Raw genomic sequence first — 15,529 nt, 5'->3', positions numbered from 1 at the left:
CATTACTTCCAGAGGGAGAGAGATTTCAATCAACACATGAATACATACATAAATACAGTACTTAAACTATTATAATACATGCACTTCACCTTAAACATAAGTCTTTGCCGAATGTGTGTGTGTTTGGGGGCTTTTACGCACGTGCTATGTGGCTCAAGTGTGTGTGTGTGTGTGTGCTGCATGGGCATGGCATGCGCCTTCAAATGCTTGGCATTGTGATGGACTCACGAGAGCACATAGTCTAAGTCCATCCCAGCCCGCGCGCAGAGAGAAAACACTGACACAAGGTTTAGGCCTACCGTTGACGTCAAAAACTTAACACGAATAACAGAGAACCAAGACCATTTCACCGGTAACTCTGATTCCGAGAATTTCGTGTGGATTTGGGAGAGAGAAAGAAGTGCGTACACTTGACCAGTGACCCAGGCAATAGAAGAAAGTAACTGCATGACTGCTACGATCAACATTCCAATCACTTTCTTTTGTCTTTTTTTTCGGTCAAAATATTTTGGGTGTTATAACCCTCGGCAATTTTTTAAACATTTTACATCAGAGCCGTAAAGAATATTTTTGTTGTTGTGAAACAACAATCAAAAATATATATTTTTTATCACACTAAATTAGGCAACTGGAAATATCTAAACGTATTATTAAATATAATATTTATTATTTTAGCATATAATACCTGGATTCTTACTCTTTCAACATCAAAGCTCTGAGATCCGAAAATGGACTTGCTGTTGAACATGACGGATTACTACCCTTCCGTTAACGCCACTAACGGCTCCGGTTTGAACGACACAGAAGACTATAACCAGTTCGTGCAGCCGGTGTGGCAGATCGCTCTTTGGGCAATCGCCTACTGCAGCATGGTGTGCGTCTCCATGATCGGTAACCTGGTGGTCATCTGGATCATCCTCGCGCACAAACGCATGAGGACCGTGACCAACTACTTCCTGGTAAACAAACTCATCTTAAAATCTAAAGAAGGAGATGGCTTTTATTTAATTGATTTAAATTATATATATTTGTATTTTAAATGAATGTGTGTGTTGTTTGTCTGTCTGTTTCCCTCTCTCCCTCTATCTGTCTGTCTGATCCCTCTCTTCTCCTCTCAGGTGAACTTAGCCTTTGCAGAGGCGTCCATGTCTGCCTTCAACACAGTGATAAACTTTGCCTACAGTGTCCATAACGAGTGGTACTTTGGTCTGGGCTACTGTCGCTTCCATAACTTCTTCCCCATCGCAGCTGTCTTCGCCAGCATATACTCCATGACCGCCATAGCACTGGACAGGTGAGCAGGGTTTGTGTTTGTTGTCACTGGATTGTACTCCATGACCGCACGACCGCTATAGCTCGGAACAGGTGAGAAACCCTATATACTGTGTGTGTGCATGCGTGTGCATGCTTTTGTGTGTGTGCGTGCGCGTGCGTGCGTGCGTGTGTGTGTGTGCGTGTGTGTGTGTGTGTGCGTGTATGACCACGCCACAGCCAGCTACAGTAAAGCGTACACAACATGTACGGTGCCTTCACAAAGGATTCAGACCCCTTCACTTATTACACATTTTGTTGTGTTACAGCCTCAACCGTTTTTCTCACCCACCTACACACACTACAAAGTCAAAACATGTTTTTAGAATTTTAGCAAGTTTATAGACAATGAAATACAGAAATATCTCATTTACATAAGTATTCACACCCCTGAGTCATTACTTTGTAGAAGCAACTTTGGCAGCGATTACAGCTGTGAGTCTTTCTGGATAAATCTCCAAGAGCTTTCCATACCTGGATTGTGCAGAATTGGCTTATTATTCCCCCCCAAAATTGTCAAGCACTGTAAAATTGATTGTGGATATTTGTTAGACCCCCATTTCCAGCTCTTGCCATAGATTTTCAAGTAGATTTAAGTAAACACTGTAACTCAGCCACTCAAGAACTTTCACTGGTAAGCAACTCCAGTGTAAATTTTACCTTGTGTTTTAGGTTATTGTCCTGCTGAAAGGTGAATTCATCTCCCAGTGTCTGGTGGAAAGCAGACTGAACCAGGTTTTCCTCAAGGATTTTGCCTGTGCTTAGCTCCATTCCGTAAATTTTTTATCCTGAAAATCTCTCCAGTGCTTAACGATTACAAGCATACCCATAACATGATGCAGCCATCACTATGCTTGAAAATATGGAAAGTGATTCTCAGTGTGTAGCCTAGTGGTTAAGCACATTGGGCCATTAACTGAAAGGTTGCTGGTTTGAATCCCAGAGCTGGCAAGGTGGAAAAAATCTTCCGTTCTGCTCTTGAGCAAAGCAGTTAACCCCCAACGAGAACTGTGTATTGATGATGTTGATTAAGGCAGCCCCCTGCACCTGTCTGATTCAGAGGGGTTGGGTTAAATGCGGAAGACACATTTTGGTTGAATGCATTCAGTTGTGCAACTGACTAGGTATCTCCTAGTCTCAGTAATATATTTTACTGAATCTACCCCAAACATAACACTTTGTATTCAGGACACATGTTCATTTTTTTGCCACATTGCAGTATTACTTACAGGTCTGGACAATCACACTTTTCTCCCATCCCTAGGAAACACACCTGATTTAAACTAATTGCATTTGTAACTGAAGATCATGATTATTTGATTATTGGAGTCAGGTGTGTCAGCTGGGGCTGAGGCAAAAGTGTGACACCAATCAGGCCCCCGAGGATTGGAGCTTCCCAGGCCTGCAAGTTTAGTGCCTTGTTGCAGACAGGATGCATGTTTTGGAATATTTTTTGTACAGGCTTCCTTATTTTCCCTCTGTCATTTAGGTTATTATTGTGGAGAAACTACAATGTTGTTGATCCATCCTCAGTTTTCTCCTATTACAGCCATTAAACTCTGTAACTGTTTTAAAGTCACCATTGGCCTCATGGTGAAATCCTTGAGCCGTTTCCTTCCTCTCAGGCAACTGAGTTAATGCCTGTATCTTTGTAGTGACTGGGTATTGATCAGGGGTTGGAACCGGTTCAAGGAACAGAAACGGAACCAGGAACGAAAGTGGTCCACACTGTTCTGGAACAGAACCGTTATTTTAAAAGCACGGAAAATGGTTAATAACATTATATACTAGCTATATACTAGTCCCACAAAAAACGTAACAAAGTGAACATGCAAAGCCCTCACTATGTCCCTCAGAAATGCATTACAGCATCTGCCAGCCAGCTGAAAATATTTGTCAGTGTGTGTGCCTTAGGCTACTTGTCCCACCCCTTTTGAAAGGCTGCTGTACTGACGTTATCGTAAGCGACTGTACTGATGTTTGAAGCATGAAAAGATAAGAGAGAGATTTTTAATTAGCTAGAGAAGAATAGATTAACTTTTTTACATGCTACCTAAGGACACTATAGGCCTAGTTATCACGTTTCACATTGGATTTATTAACTATAAAAAGGTAATTAGCTAGAAAGCTTGTGAGCTTGCAAGCTCAAAGGACATTCAAAGTTCCTTCATAGAAGGTATAAGTTCCTTCATCGTAGGTATAATTATTTGGACCCAATTCAGATAATGCATATCATAACAAGATGCCTACCGCTTCAAGCCTGCTCCTCAACCCTCTCTCCTTCTCTGAACAACTAGCTTGTCTGCTCTATCCGCACCGATTGGTGATGTAAATTAATGAGCTAAATGGAAAAACCTGTTGATTTCACAGGCTAAAAAAGGAACAGAAAGGAATGATATCAACCGGTACTTTTTTGGGGTTCGAACCGGTTCAGAACCTTTGCTGGTCGGCACAGTGGAACGGATCAAAAATAATAGTGGGTTCTGTTCAGAATGAAACGATTGGGAAATCGTTTTCATTCCAAACCCTGCTATTGATATAGCATCCAAAGTTGAATTAATAACTTCACCATGCTTAAAGGGATGTCCGCTTTTTTGTTGTTGTGCCCATCTACCAGTCGTTGCCCTTCTTTGCGACATTGGAAAACTTCTCTGGTCCTTGCGGTTGAATCTGTGTTGAAATTCGCTGCTCGACTGACGGACCTTACAGATCATTTTTACCCCTGAACTTATTTAGGCTTGCCGTAACAAAGGGGTAACAAAGGGGTTGAATACTATTTTGTATTAATTTGTACACATTTTGAAAAATATCATTTGACTTTGACATTATGGAGGATTGTGTTTAGGCCAGTCACAAAAACATCTACATTGAATCCATTTTAAATGCAGGCTGTAACACAGCAAAATGTGGATGTGAATACTTTCTGAAGGCAAAATGAGTCATAAATCCCCTCTATACTCTTCAGCATTGGCTTCATTACAACAAATATATATATATATTTAACCTTTAATTAACCAGGCAGGCCAGTCGAGAACAAGTTCTCATTTACAACTGCGACCTGGCCAAGGTAAAGCAAAGCAGTGCGACAAAAACAACACAAAGTTACACATCAACAAATGTACAGCCAAAAACACAATAGAAAAATCTATGTACAGTGTGTGCAAATGTAGTAAGGTTAGGGAGGTAAGACAATAAATAGGCCATAGTGGTGAAATAATTACAATTTAGCATTAACACTGGAGTGATAGATGTGCAGATAATGATGTGCAAGTTGAGATACTGAGGTGCAAAAGAGCAAGAGGATAAATAACAATATGGAGATGAGGTAGTTGGGTGTGACATTTACAGATTGGCTGTGTACAGGTACAGTGATCGGTAAGCTGCTCTGACAGCTGATTCTTAAAGTTAGAGAGGGAGATATAAAACCACAGGATTAGCCTTTGACTTGTCAAATCAAATCAAACTTATTTGTCACATGTGCCGAATACAACAAGTGAAACTTACAAGTCCTTAACCAACAGTGCAGTTCAAGAAGAGTTAAACAAATATTTACCAAATAAACGAAATAAACATTTAAAAAAAGTAACACAATAACACAACCATAACTTAGGCTATATACAGGGGGTACCGGTACCGAGCCAGTGTTTTGGGGTACAGGTTAGTTGAGGTCATTTGTACTTGTAGGTAGGGGTGAAGTGACTATGCATCGATAATAAACAGCGAGTAGCAGCAAGGGGTGTCAATGTAAATAGTCTGGTGGCCATTTGATTAATTGTTCAGCAGTCTTATGGCTTGGGGGTAGAAGCTGTTAAGGAGCCTTTTGGTCCTAGACTTGGCGCTCCGGAACCACTTACCTTGCGGTAGCAGAGAAAACAGTCTGTCTTCCTCTGACACCGCCTATTATATAGGTCCAGGATGGAAGGAAGCTTGGCCCCAGTGATGCCACTACCTTCTGTAGCGCCTTAAGGTCAGATGCCGAGCAGTTGCCATACCAGGCGGTGATGCAACCGGTCAGGATGCTCTCGATGGTGCAGCTGTAGAACTTTTTGAGGATCTGGGGATCCATGCCAAATCTTTTCAGTCTCCAGAAGGGGAAAAGGTTTTGTCGTGCCCTCTTCACGACTGTCTTGGTTTGTTTTGACCATGATAGTTTGTTGGTGATTTGGACACCAAGGAACTTGAAACTCTCTACCCGCTCCACTACAGCCCCATCAATGTTAATGGGGGCCTGTTCGGCCCGCGTGTTCCTGTAGTCCACGATCAGCTCCTTTGTCTTGCTCACACTGAGGGAGAGGTTGTTGTCCTGGCACCACACTGCCAGTTCTCTAACCTCCTCCCTATAGGCTGTCTTGTCGGTGATCAGGCCTACCACTGTTGTGTCATTAGCAAACGTAATGATGCTGTTGGAGTCGTGTTTGGCCACGCAGTCATGGGTGAACAGAGAGTACAGGAGGGGACTAAGTACACACCCCTGAGGGGCCCCAGTGTTAAGGATCAGATGGAGCGGCCTGTCAGGAAGTCCAGGATCCAGTTGCAGAGGGAGGTGTTTAGTCCCAGGGTCCTTAGCTTAGTGATGAGCTTTGAGGGCACTATGGTGTTGAACGCTGAGCTGTAGTCAATGAACAGCATTCTCACATAGGTGTTCCTTTTGTCCAGTTGGGAAAGGGCAGTGTAGAGTGCGATTGAGATTGCGTCATCTGTGGATCTGTTGGGGATAGGGTATCTAGGAGGATGCTGTTGATGTGAGCCATGATCAGCCTTTCAAAGCACTTCATTGCTACAGATGTGACTGCTACTGGTTGGTAATCATTAAGGCAGGTTACCTTCGCTTCCTTGGGCACGGGGACTATGGTGGTCTGCTTGAAACATGTAGGTATTACAGACTCGGTCAGGGAGAGGTTGAAAATGTCAGTGAAGACACTTGATCCGTGCATGCTTTGAGCACACGTCCTGGTAATCCGCGGCTTTGTGAATGTTGACTTGTTTAAAGGTCTTGTCTAGTCACAACTCAAGTGGGTGTTGTGTGTGTGTACATACTGTATGTGTTTGAAATGTGTGTGTATGAGCAACCTTTCCCTCGAGATCCATTCTCCAACCCTGTTTCTCTCTCGCATACTGTCATCAGTATGTCGCCACAGCGTAAGTGTGAGCGAGCAGCCTTTTCCTTCAGATCATCCCTGCTCCACTCTTCTCCATCCCTCCTTCTCTCCATCCCTTGTTCTGGGTTCACTGTCAGAACACAGATCCCCCTCTCATTAGTCTGTCACCACAATGTCAGAACAATCTGAACATTATCACAAACACTATCTCTTGTCATATCCCCACAATGTTCCCACAACCGAAATACATTTTTTCGGAACTTTTTGAAGAACATAAAAAAAAGAGTGTTCTGGGAACATTCTTTTGACATCACGTGAGTGTTTTTTTGCACGCTAAAAAAACCATTGTATAATCATCCCCACAACTGTACAGTTTTAGTGTTTTGGGAACATATGTTTAGTGATATCCCCACCATGTTCCCACCAGACTGTCCGTACAAACCTAATAAAACATTCTGGGAACCTTGAAAGAACAGACGAAATGTGTTCTGGGAACTTTCCTACAACATCAGGCGAGTATTTTATACCAACATTGTGTAATCATCAGCGCACCTGGACAGTTCTTGTGTTATGAGAACCACAGTTGGGCTGTGGTTCACAGAGGGTGGTGCTGTCAGCCCAAAGCATCACCGGGGTGCACACTGCCTGCCCTACAGGACATCTACAGCACCCGGTGTCACAGGAAGGCCAAGAAGATCACCAAGAAACTCAGCCAACCGAGCCACGGCCTGTTCACCCCACTACCATCTAGAAGGCGGAGGCAGCATAGGTACATCAAAGCTGGAACCGAGAGACTGAGAGGCCATCAGACTGGTTAAACAGTCACCACTCGCCTTAGTCACTGTTACTCTCACCCGGTACTCGACCCTGCACCTTAGAGACAGCTGCCCTATGTACATAGTGTCATTGAACACTGGTCACTTTAATAATGTTTACATATTGTTTTACCCACTTTATATGTACATGTATATACTGTATTCTAGTCAAGGCTCATCCTATATAACTACTGCTGTACACACCTTCTTTATTCAAATACTGTCCATGCTGTCTATACACAACATTATATGTGTATATACCCTACCGTTCAAACGTTTGGGGTCATTTAGAAAAGAACACAGACACTGGACAGAGAAACTCTGCCAAGAAGGCCAGCATCCTGGAGTCGCCTCTTCACCATTGACATTGAGACTGGTGTTTTGCGGGTACTGGCGTGGGTGAATGGATGATCCCCGCATGTGCATTTCCCACCGTAAAGCATGGAGGAGGAGGTGTTATGGTGTGGGGGTGCTTTGTTGGTGACAATATCTGTGATTTATTTAGAATTCAAGGCACACTTAACCAGCATGGCTACCACAGCATTCTGCAGCAATATGCCATCCCATCTGGTTTGGCATATAATTTGTTTTTCAACAGGACAATTACCCAAAATACCACCAGGCTTTGAAAGGGCTATTTTACCAAGAAGGAGAGTGATTGAGTGCTTTCATCAGATGACCTGGGCTCCACAATCCCCCAGCCTCAACCAAATTGAGATGGTTTGGGATGAGTCTGACCGCAGAGTGAAGGAAAAGCAGCCAACAAGTGCTCAGCATATGTGGGAACTCCTTCAAGACTGTTGGAAAAGCATTCCAGGTGATGCTGGTTGAGAGAATGCCAAGATTGTGCAAAGCATTGTGCATAACACTTTTTTAGTTACTACATGATTCCATATGTGTTATTTGATAGTTTTGATGTCTTCACTATTATTCAACAATGTAGAAAATAGTCAAAATAAAGAAAAACCCTTGAATGAGTCTGTGTTCTAAAACTTTTGACCGGTAGTGCATGTATGTTTATATTCCTGTCTCTGACACTGCACGTTCTGATATGAATTTATTTTATTTTTCAGTTTTCTGTGTATATTGTTTTATTACATTTTTGCTAGGTATGACTGCACTGTTGGAGCTAGAAACACAAGCATTTTGCTGCACCCGTGATAACATCTGTAAGTCTGTGCACGCGACCAAAACACTTTGATTTGATTCGCCGCAACCTTGCAAAAGCTCTGGGAACTTTAACAGAACCAACTTTGTTTTGCTGGGTGTTTACAAGAGGTGTGTCTGCGGATGATCGATTTGACCTCAACAGGCAGAGGGAAGGAGGGAGAGGAGGATAGAGAGGGAGGTAGGGATAGTGAAAGGCAGGGAGAAAATGAGAATGAATTGGGAAAGGGCAATAATCAAGCGCCTAGAGGGGAGGGGAGGAGAAGAGGAGTGGACGGGAGGAGAGGGAGAAGGTGTGGAAAGGATGGAAGGATGAAGGTGGAAAGGATGAAGGGGAGGAAGGGTCTGTATGTGTGTGTGTGTGTGTGTGTGTGTTACTGATCACAATGTGCGTGTGTGTGTATGTGTGTTTGTTCCAGATACATGGCTATCATCCACCCCTTGAGGCAGAGGTTGTCTTCGACAGAGACCCGTGTAGTGATCGGAGTGATCTGGGTGTTAGCTCTACTGTTGGCCTTCCCCCAGTACTTCTACTCAGCTACAGAACAGCTTCCTGGTAGGACTGTCTGCTACATCCAATGGCCCGACTACACCAACAACACAACCATGGACTTCAAGAAGATGTGAGTACTGACACACACACACACACACACACACACACACACACACACACACACACACACACACACACACACACACACACACACACACACACACACACACACACACACACACACACACACACACACACACACACACACACAAAGGAGTTTGTTTACTGGAAGCATTAGACATTAGAGACTGCATCATTTTCTGTCTGTAAAATCTGATTTAGTACTCACTTCCTTTTTCTGTCTTTGAGGTAAGGGTGATCCCACACCATGATAGCCCCAAAATATATTTTTTTGTATCACAGATTGTTCTGGCAATTCTCACAGGTCAAAGAAAGGCCTAAAATTGCCACTTTCATCATGATTTTATGGTAAAAAAAAAGATCATATCAAACATCCTTCCAATGCAGTTTCTATGTGAGAATTGCCAGAACAATCTGAGATACCAAAAAATATTTCCGGCTCATACTGGAATGGAATCACTCTGAAATGTCTGTAACATCCTATTCTAGTGGAATAGATTCATGAGTCTATCCAACCTCGATTAGTCAACAGATTAATTAAGACACATAGTAGATGCACAGCCTCTGGGTGTTGTGTTACGAAGAACCATCGTTAGGCAGAAGTCGTAGGACTTCAACGACTTGAATGAATTGCATTGCTGTTGTTGTTTTTCAGGTGTTGTTTTTGTTGTAGTGTCGTTTATTGATGCTGTGTGGCCATTGTTATGTATCTGGTGCATTTTGTCTGGCACACAGAAAATAAGCAAATTCAAATCAAGTATATTAAAGATATGAATATTCCTCATTAACTGCCTAGGCTCCCTAGACAGCCATGTTCCAAACCGGGACAATATACTGTAAGTTCTTCTCTGTAAATGATACCAGTTTCATATTGTTAGTCAATGACGCAGCATTTCATTGACCAGATGTATTATTTTCTGTTTCAAAGGATAATATTTATATGGAAAAAACAAGATATGCAAAAATTCTTCTTACAGTACATTTCTCCTTCTTTTGGCAGCCCATCAATTTATCACAAAGCCATTTCTTTTTATTGTTTTGACATGTCAAATGGTTATAATGTCGTGTGGTGCAATCGTCTGATGTTGACTTTGAAGTGTTGTGAATTTGGTGTAACTCGTAAGAAAACTGCAAATATTTAACTTTGGCATACATATTTGATGACATAATGAAATACTGTCCAAATATTTGGCTAGGATGGAATTATTTTCTTTGAACAACTTGGAATAATTCTATTTGAAAATCACTAACATCATATAGTGCAACCAACCGTAGAAGGGGATTTTTTAAAACTACATAACACTATTTCTGTCCATGTGTCATGATATGACATCAAAGCCCACGCTGGAGTGGACCCTCTTCAATTCAGCAGAAAGAAATCTCCCACAAATGTTCACATCTCTGTCCCCTGTCATGATTATCAATGTCATAATGGTTAGGGCCCCATGTGGCTCTGGAGACGATTTCTTCCCATAGCGCTGAAGGTCCCGAAGCTTCTGCGCATATCTTTATTCTGTACTTTGGACACTCTGCTATAATCGTAGAGAACAGGCTACTCTGGCAAATGGTTCTCGTTTTAATAAAGTCAGATCAAAGTGGAATCAATGTCTGCACGATCACAAAATGATATTATTCTACCGAACAGAATATAGAAGCATAGCGTTACTGGAAGACAAAAACACCACCACATTTTTCTCTCATATGGCCAAAACTCAACTGCCACGAGGCAAAAGACACAGGTGGGCTATGCTACAGTTTGTTAACACCCTATGCTATAACATTCTCTCACTGTACATCATTGAGAACAACACTGTAAGCCCTATAACTCAACACGATCTTATATGCAGATCCGTGTTAAACTGATGGAGATCAAATGGTTGATGCTGCAAGGCCCGTTTCACCGGGTAAAACTTGAAGAATTATCATTCACGATTGACAGTGAGATATGTGAAGGGGAAGCAGACCAACAAAATGTGAGTGTGAAGTACAGGTATTAAGAAACACACGTGCAGAACGTGATCCCCATATGCACAGAAGCTTTGGGACCTTCCGCGTTTGGAAGAAGAAAAGAAGTCGGATCCGCAGCCAGAGGCTTTGTTTAATCATGTCACATGACTTGGCGTTTAACCTTTTATTTTAAGCCTTTTCCAAATGAGAATTAGACCAAAAATGTAAGCAATTGTCTGAGGATGTTGCCGGACCGTCTGATACAAAAAGAAAAGGGGACAGTTTGATGAAAAAGCTTGAAATAAAAGGTTCAAATCCAGGTTATGTGACACGATTAACCAAAACACAGGGCTTACGTATGGTACAACCACTAATATCAAATGGTATATAATAGAAACATGTATTTGCTATTACCTTTGAACGGAAAGTTAAAAGCCACTTTTGTTTCAATTATGCCTGTTTTCAGTCAGTAGCCCACCGAGACTTTATGGTTGCGTTCGTAAATTCACTCGGGCTATCTACTCCAGATTCACTCGGGCTATCTACTCCAAATTCACTCGGGCTATCTACTCCAAATTCACTCGGGCTATCTACTCCAAATTCACTCGGGCTATCTACTCCAAATTCACTCGGGCTATCTACTCCAAATTCACTCGGGCTATCTACTCCAAATTCACTCGGGCTATCTTCTCCAAATTCACTCGGGCTATCTACTCCAAATTCACTCGGGCTATCTACTCCAAATTCACTCGGGCTATCTACTCCAAATTCACTCGGGCTATCTACTCCAAATTCACTCGGGCTATCTACTCCAGATTCACTTGGGCTATCTACTCCAAATTCACTCGGGCTATCTACTCCAAATTCACTCGGGCTATCTACTCCAAATTCACTCGGGCTATCTACTCCAAATTCACTCGGGCTATCTACTCCAAATTCACTCGGGCTATCTACTCCAAATTCACTCGGGCTATCTACTCCAAATTCACTCGGGCTATCTACTCCAAATTCACTCGGGCTATCTACTCCAAATTCACTCGGGATGTCTACTCCAAATTCACTCGGGCTATCTACTCCGATTTCAGCGCACTCTCGTCTAACTGTGCCAGAAATCTGGTTCATTTACAAACAAGCAACGCCCTTTGAATATGACCGGTGTCAGTAAGCGTCAGCAGCGTCAGCAGCACAGTGATGGTCGTATTCGCTTTTATCGTCGAAGGAATTTGCGTTGGTTCCGAGGCCTGTACTCTGGATCAATCCCATTGAGCACGTCTGGGACCTGTTGGATCGGAGAGTGAGGCCTCGGGCCATTCCGCCAGAAATGTTCGGGAACTTGCAGGCGCCTTGGTGGAAGAGTGGGGTAACATCTCACAGCAAGAACTGGAAAATCTGGTGTAGTCCATGAGGAGTAGAGGCACAGCAGAACTTAATGCAGCTGGTGGCCACACCAGATACTGACTAACTTTTGATTTTGACCCCCCTTTGTTCAGGGACACATTATTACATTTCTGTTAGTCACATGTCTGTGGAACATTAGTTTATGTCTCAGTTGTTGAATCTTGTAATGTTCATATAGGCTGACATGTAGGCTGTAAATAAATGCAGTTGACAGTGAGAGGACATTTATTTTTTTGCTTATTTTTTTGAGTTTATATATACACTAACTGGTCACAAGTTTTTCTTTATTTTTGTATTATTTTCTACATTGTAGAATAATAGTGAAGACAACAAAACTTTGAAATAACACATATGGAATCATGGAGTAACCAAAAAAGTGTTAAACAAATCAAAATATATTTGAGATTCTTCAAAGTAGCCACCATTTGCCATGATGACAGCTTTGCAAACTCTTGGCATTCTCTCAACCAGCTTCATGGGGTAGTCACCTGGGGCCGGATTCACAAAACATTATTACCGAAAAAAACCTAAGAAGTTTCTTAAGGAAAAAAATTAGAAGTTCATAAGATAGTTCGTAAACGCAATTCCTCAAAATGTTCTTAGGAATTTGTGGTTCTCTTAGGAACTATGTAAATATGTGTCATTGACATTCTATGTGTCATTTGAGACGCATATGTGTCATTATGTGTCATTTGAGATTCTACAAATAGCCACCCTTTTCCTTGGGGTGGCCTACCCCTTCGGGGCTGAGCCGTAGTTGCTCCTAGATGTTTCCACTTCACAATAACAGCACTTACAGTTGACCGGGGCAGCTCTAGCAGGGAAGAAATTTGACGAACTGACTTGTTGGACGTTGAAAGTATTGGACGTTGAAAGTCACTGAGCTCTTCAGTAAGGCCATTCTACTGCTAATGTTTGTCTATGGAGATTGCATGGCTGCGTGCTTGGTTTTATACACCTGTCAGCAACAGGTGTGGCTGAAATACCCGAATCCACTAATTTGAAGGTTTTGTATATATAGTGAATGTACAGTGCCTTGCGAAAGTATTCGGCCCCCTTGAACTTTGCGACCTTTTGCCACATTTCAGGCTTCAAACATAAAGATATAAAACTGTATTTTTTTGTGAAGAATCAAAAACAAGTGGGACACAATCATGAAGTGGAACACACCAGGCAGGTCCGAGATACTGTTGTGAAGAAGTTTAAAGCCGGATTTGGATACAAAAAGATTTCCCAAGCTTTAAACATCCCAATATTGAAATGGAAGGAGTATCAGACCACTGCAAATCTACCAAGACCTGGCCGTCCCTCTAAACTTTCAGCTCATACAAGGAGAAGACTGATCAGAGATGCAGCCAAGAGGCCCATGATCACTCTGGATGAACTGCAGAAATCTACAGCTGAGGTGGGAGACTCTGTCCATAGGACAACAATCAGTCGTATATTGCACAAATCTGGCCTTTATGGAAGAGTGGCAAGAAGAAAGCCATTTCTTAAAGATATCCATAAAAAGTGTAGTTTAAAGTTTGCCACAAGCCACCTGGGAGACACACCAAACATGTGGAAGAAGGTGCTCTGGTCAGATGAAACCAAAATGTAACTTTTTGGCAACAATGCAAAACGTTATGTTTGGCGTAAAAGCAACACAGCTCATCACCCTGAACACACCATCCCCACTGTCAAACATGGTGGTGGCAGCATCATGGTTTGGGCCTGATTTTCTTCAGCAGGGACAGGGAAGATGGTTAAAATTGATGGGAAGATGGATGGAGCCAAATACAGGACCATTCTGGAAGAAAACCTGATGGAGTCTGCAAAAGACCTGAGACTGGGACGGAGATGTGTCTTCCAACAAGACAATGATCCAAAACATAAAGCAACATCTACAATGGAATGGTTCAAAAATAAACATATCCAGGTGTTAGAATGGCCAAGTCAAAGTCCAGACCTGAATCCAATCGAGAATCTGTGGAAAGAACTGAAAACTGCTGTTCCCAAATGCTCTCCATCCAACCTCACTGAGCTCGAGCTGTTTTGCAAGGAGGAATGGGAAAAAATGTCAGTCTCTCGATGTGCAAAACTGATAGAGACATACCCCAAGCGACTTACAGCTGTAATCGCAGCAAAAGGTGGCACTACAAAGTATTAACTTAAGGGGGCTGAATAATTTTGCACGCCCAATTTTTCAGTTTTTGATTTGTTAAAAAAGTTTGAAATATCCAATAAATGTCGTTCCACTTCATGATTGTGTCCCACTTGTTGTTGATTCTTCACAAAAAAATACAGTTTTATATCTTTCTGTTTGAAGCCTGAAATGTGGCAAAAGGTCGCAAAGTTCAAGGGGGCCGAATACTTTCGCAAGGCACTGTACATGTCCATTGCCTCTGCCTAGATGACAATGGCAGTATTACCAGTTCATGTTAATCAGTTCATTATCAGTTCAAGTATCATTAGTTTATGTTAATTCATTAACTTTACATTTTTTAACTCAAAAAACCTTATTTGTCAATTGCCCAAGAACCACAAAGTGGTCTTTTTAGCTATTAAAAAATTATTTATTACAGAATTGACTCAACTAATTACCTGACGTTATTGATTGTATAGTTCCTAAACACACACACACACACACACACACACTGGCATGTGGATGCACATGGTCCTGGCTTTTCCCTAGTTGTCTCGGGCCGGGATTCAATCCGATTACGGGTTCTAGGCATTTCCACTTCTAAAGGAAAAGTTGCGGCGTTCGCAGACATCCCATTAATCCCAGTAAATCCCAGTAAACACTGCTTATATCGGCTCAATCGGAAATTGCCTTTAAAAGCCGCAATGCCTGTAACCCGCGATCGGATTGAATCCCGGCATCACTAGTTTCACAATTCTCCCTCTCCCTCTCCCTCTCTCATGAGTATATGTGTGTGTGTGTGTGTGTGTCTGTGTGTTATTTAGTATCTCCATTAGTCTCAGGTGTTGAAGGAATTGAAGTCATTTCCATAAGCAGCTGACTCCCTGTAGTTAGTCTGATGGTAAAGTTAGGGGCTAGGAGATGATAAATCCTCGTGACCTTCCCTCCTTCCTCTTCCTCTTCCCTCCCCCTCTCCTCTCCTGCTCTCAGTTAATTGATTTCATGCATCTTTCAGTGAGTCTCGCTACTCCCT

General features: G+C 42.3%; 1 protein-coding gene across 1 annotated transcript in view; it reads left to right on the top strand.

Moving 5' to 3' along the window:
• The first annotated feature begins 225 nt into the window (after positions 1-225).
• The window catches only part of LOC118385570 (substance-P receptor-like), a 17,831-nt gene continuing 2,527 nt past the window's right edge, over positions 226-15,529 (top strand). Inside the window, exons 1-3 of the mRNA XM_052521334.1 lie at positions 226-959; positions 1,119-1,294; positions 8,812-9,015. Of these exons, the coding sequence (XP_052377294.1) occupies positions 729-959; positions 1,119-1,294; positions 8,812-9,015 (611 nt within the window). The 5' untranslated portion in view covers positions 226-728. The remainder of the gene's footprint in view (positions 960-1,118; positions 1,295-8,811; positions 9,016-15,529) is intronic.

This window comes from Oncorhynchus keta, chromosome 6, assembly GCF_023373465.1.
Source record: "Oncorhynchus keta strain PuntledgeMale-10-30-2019 chromosome 6, Oket_V2, whole genome shotgun sequence".
In the NCBI taxonomy this organism is placed as follows: Eukaryota; Metazoa; Chordata; class Actinopteri; order Salmoniformes; family Salmonidae; genus Oncorhynchus; species Oncorhynchus keta.
This window is presented reverse-complemented; position numbering and strand designations above follow the sequence as displayed.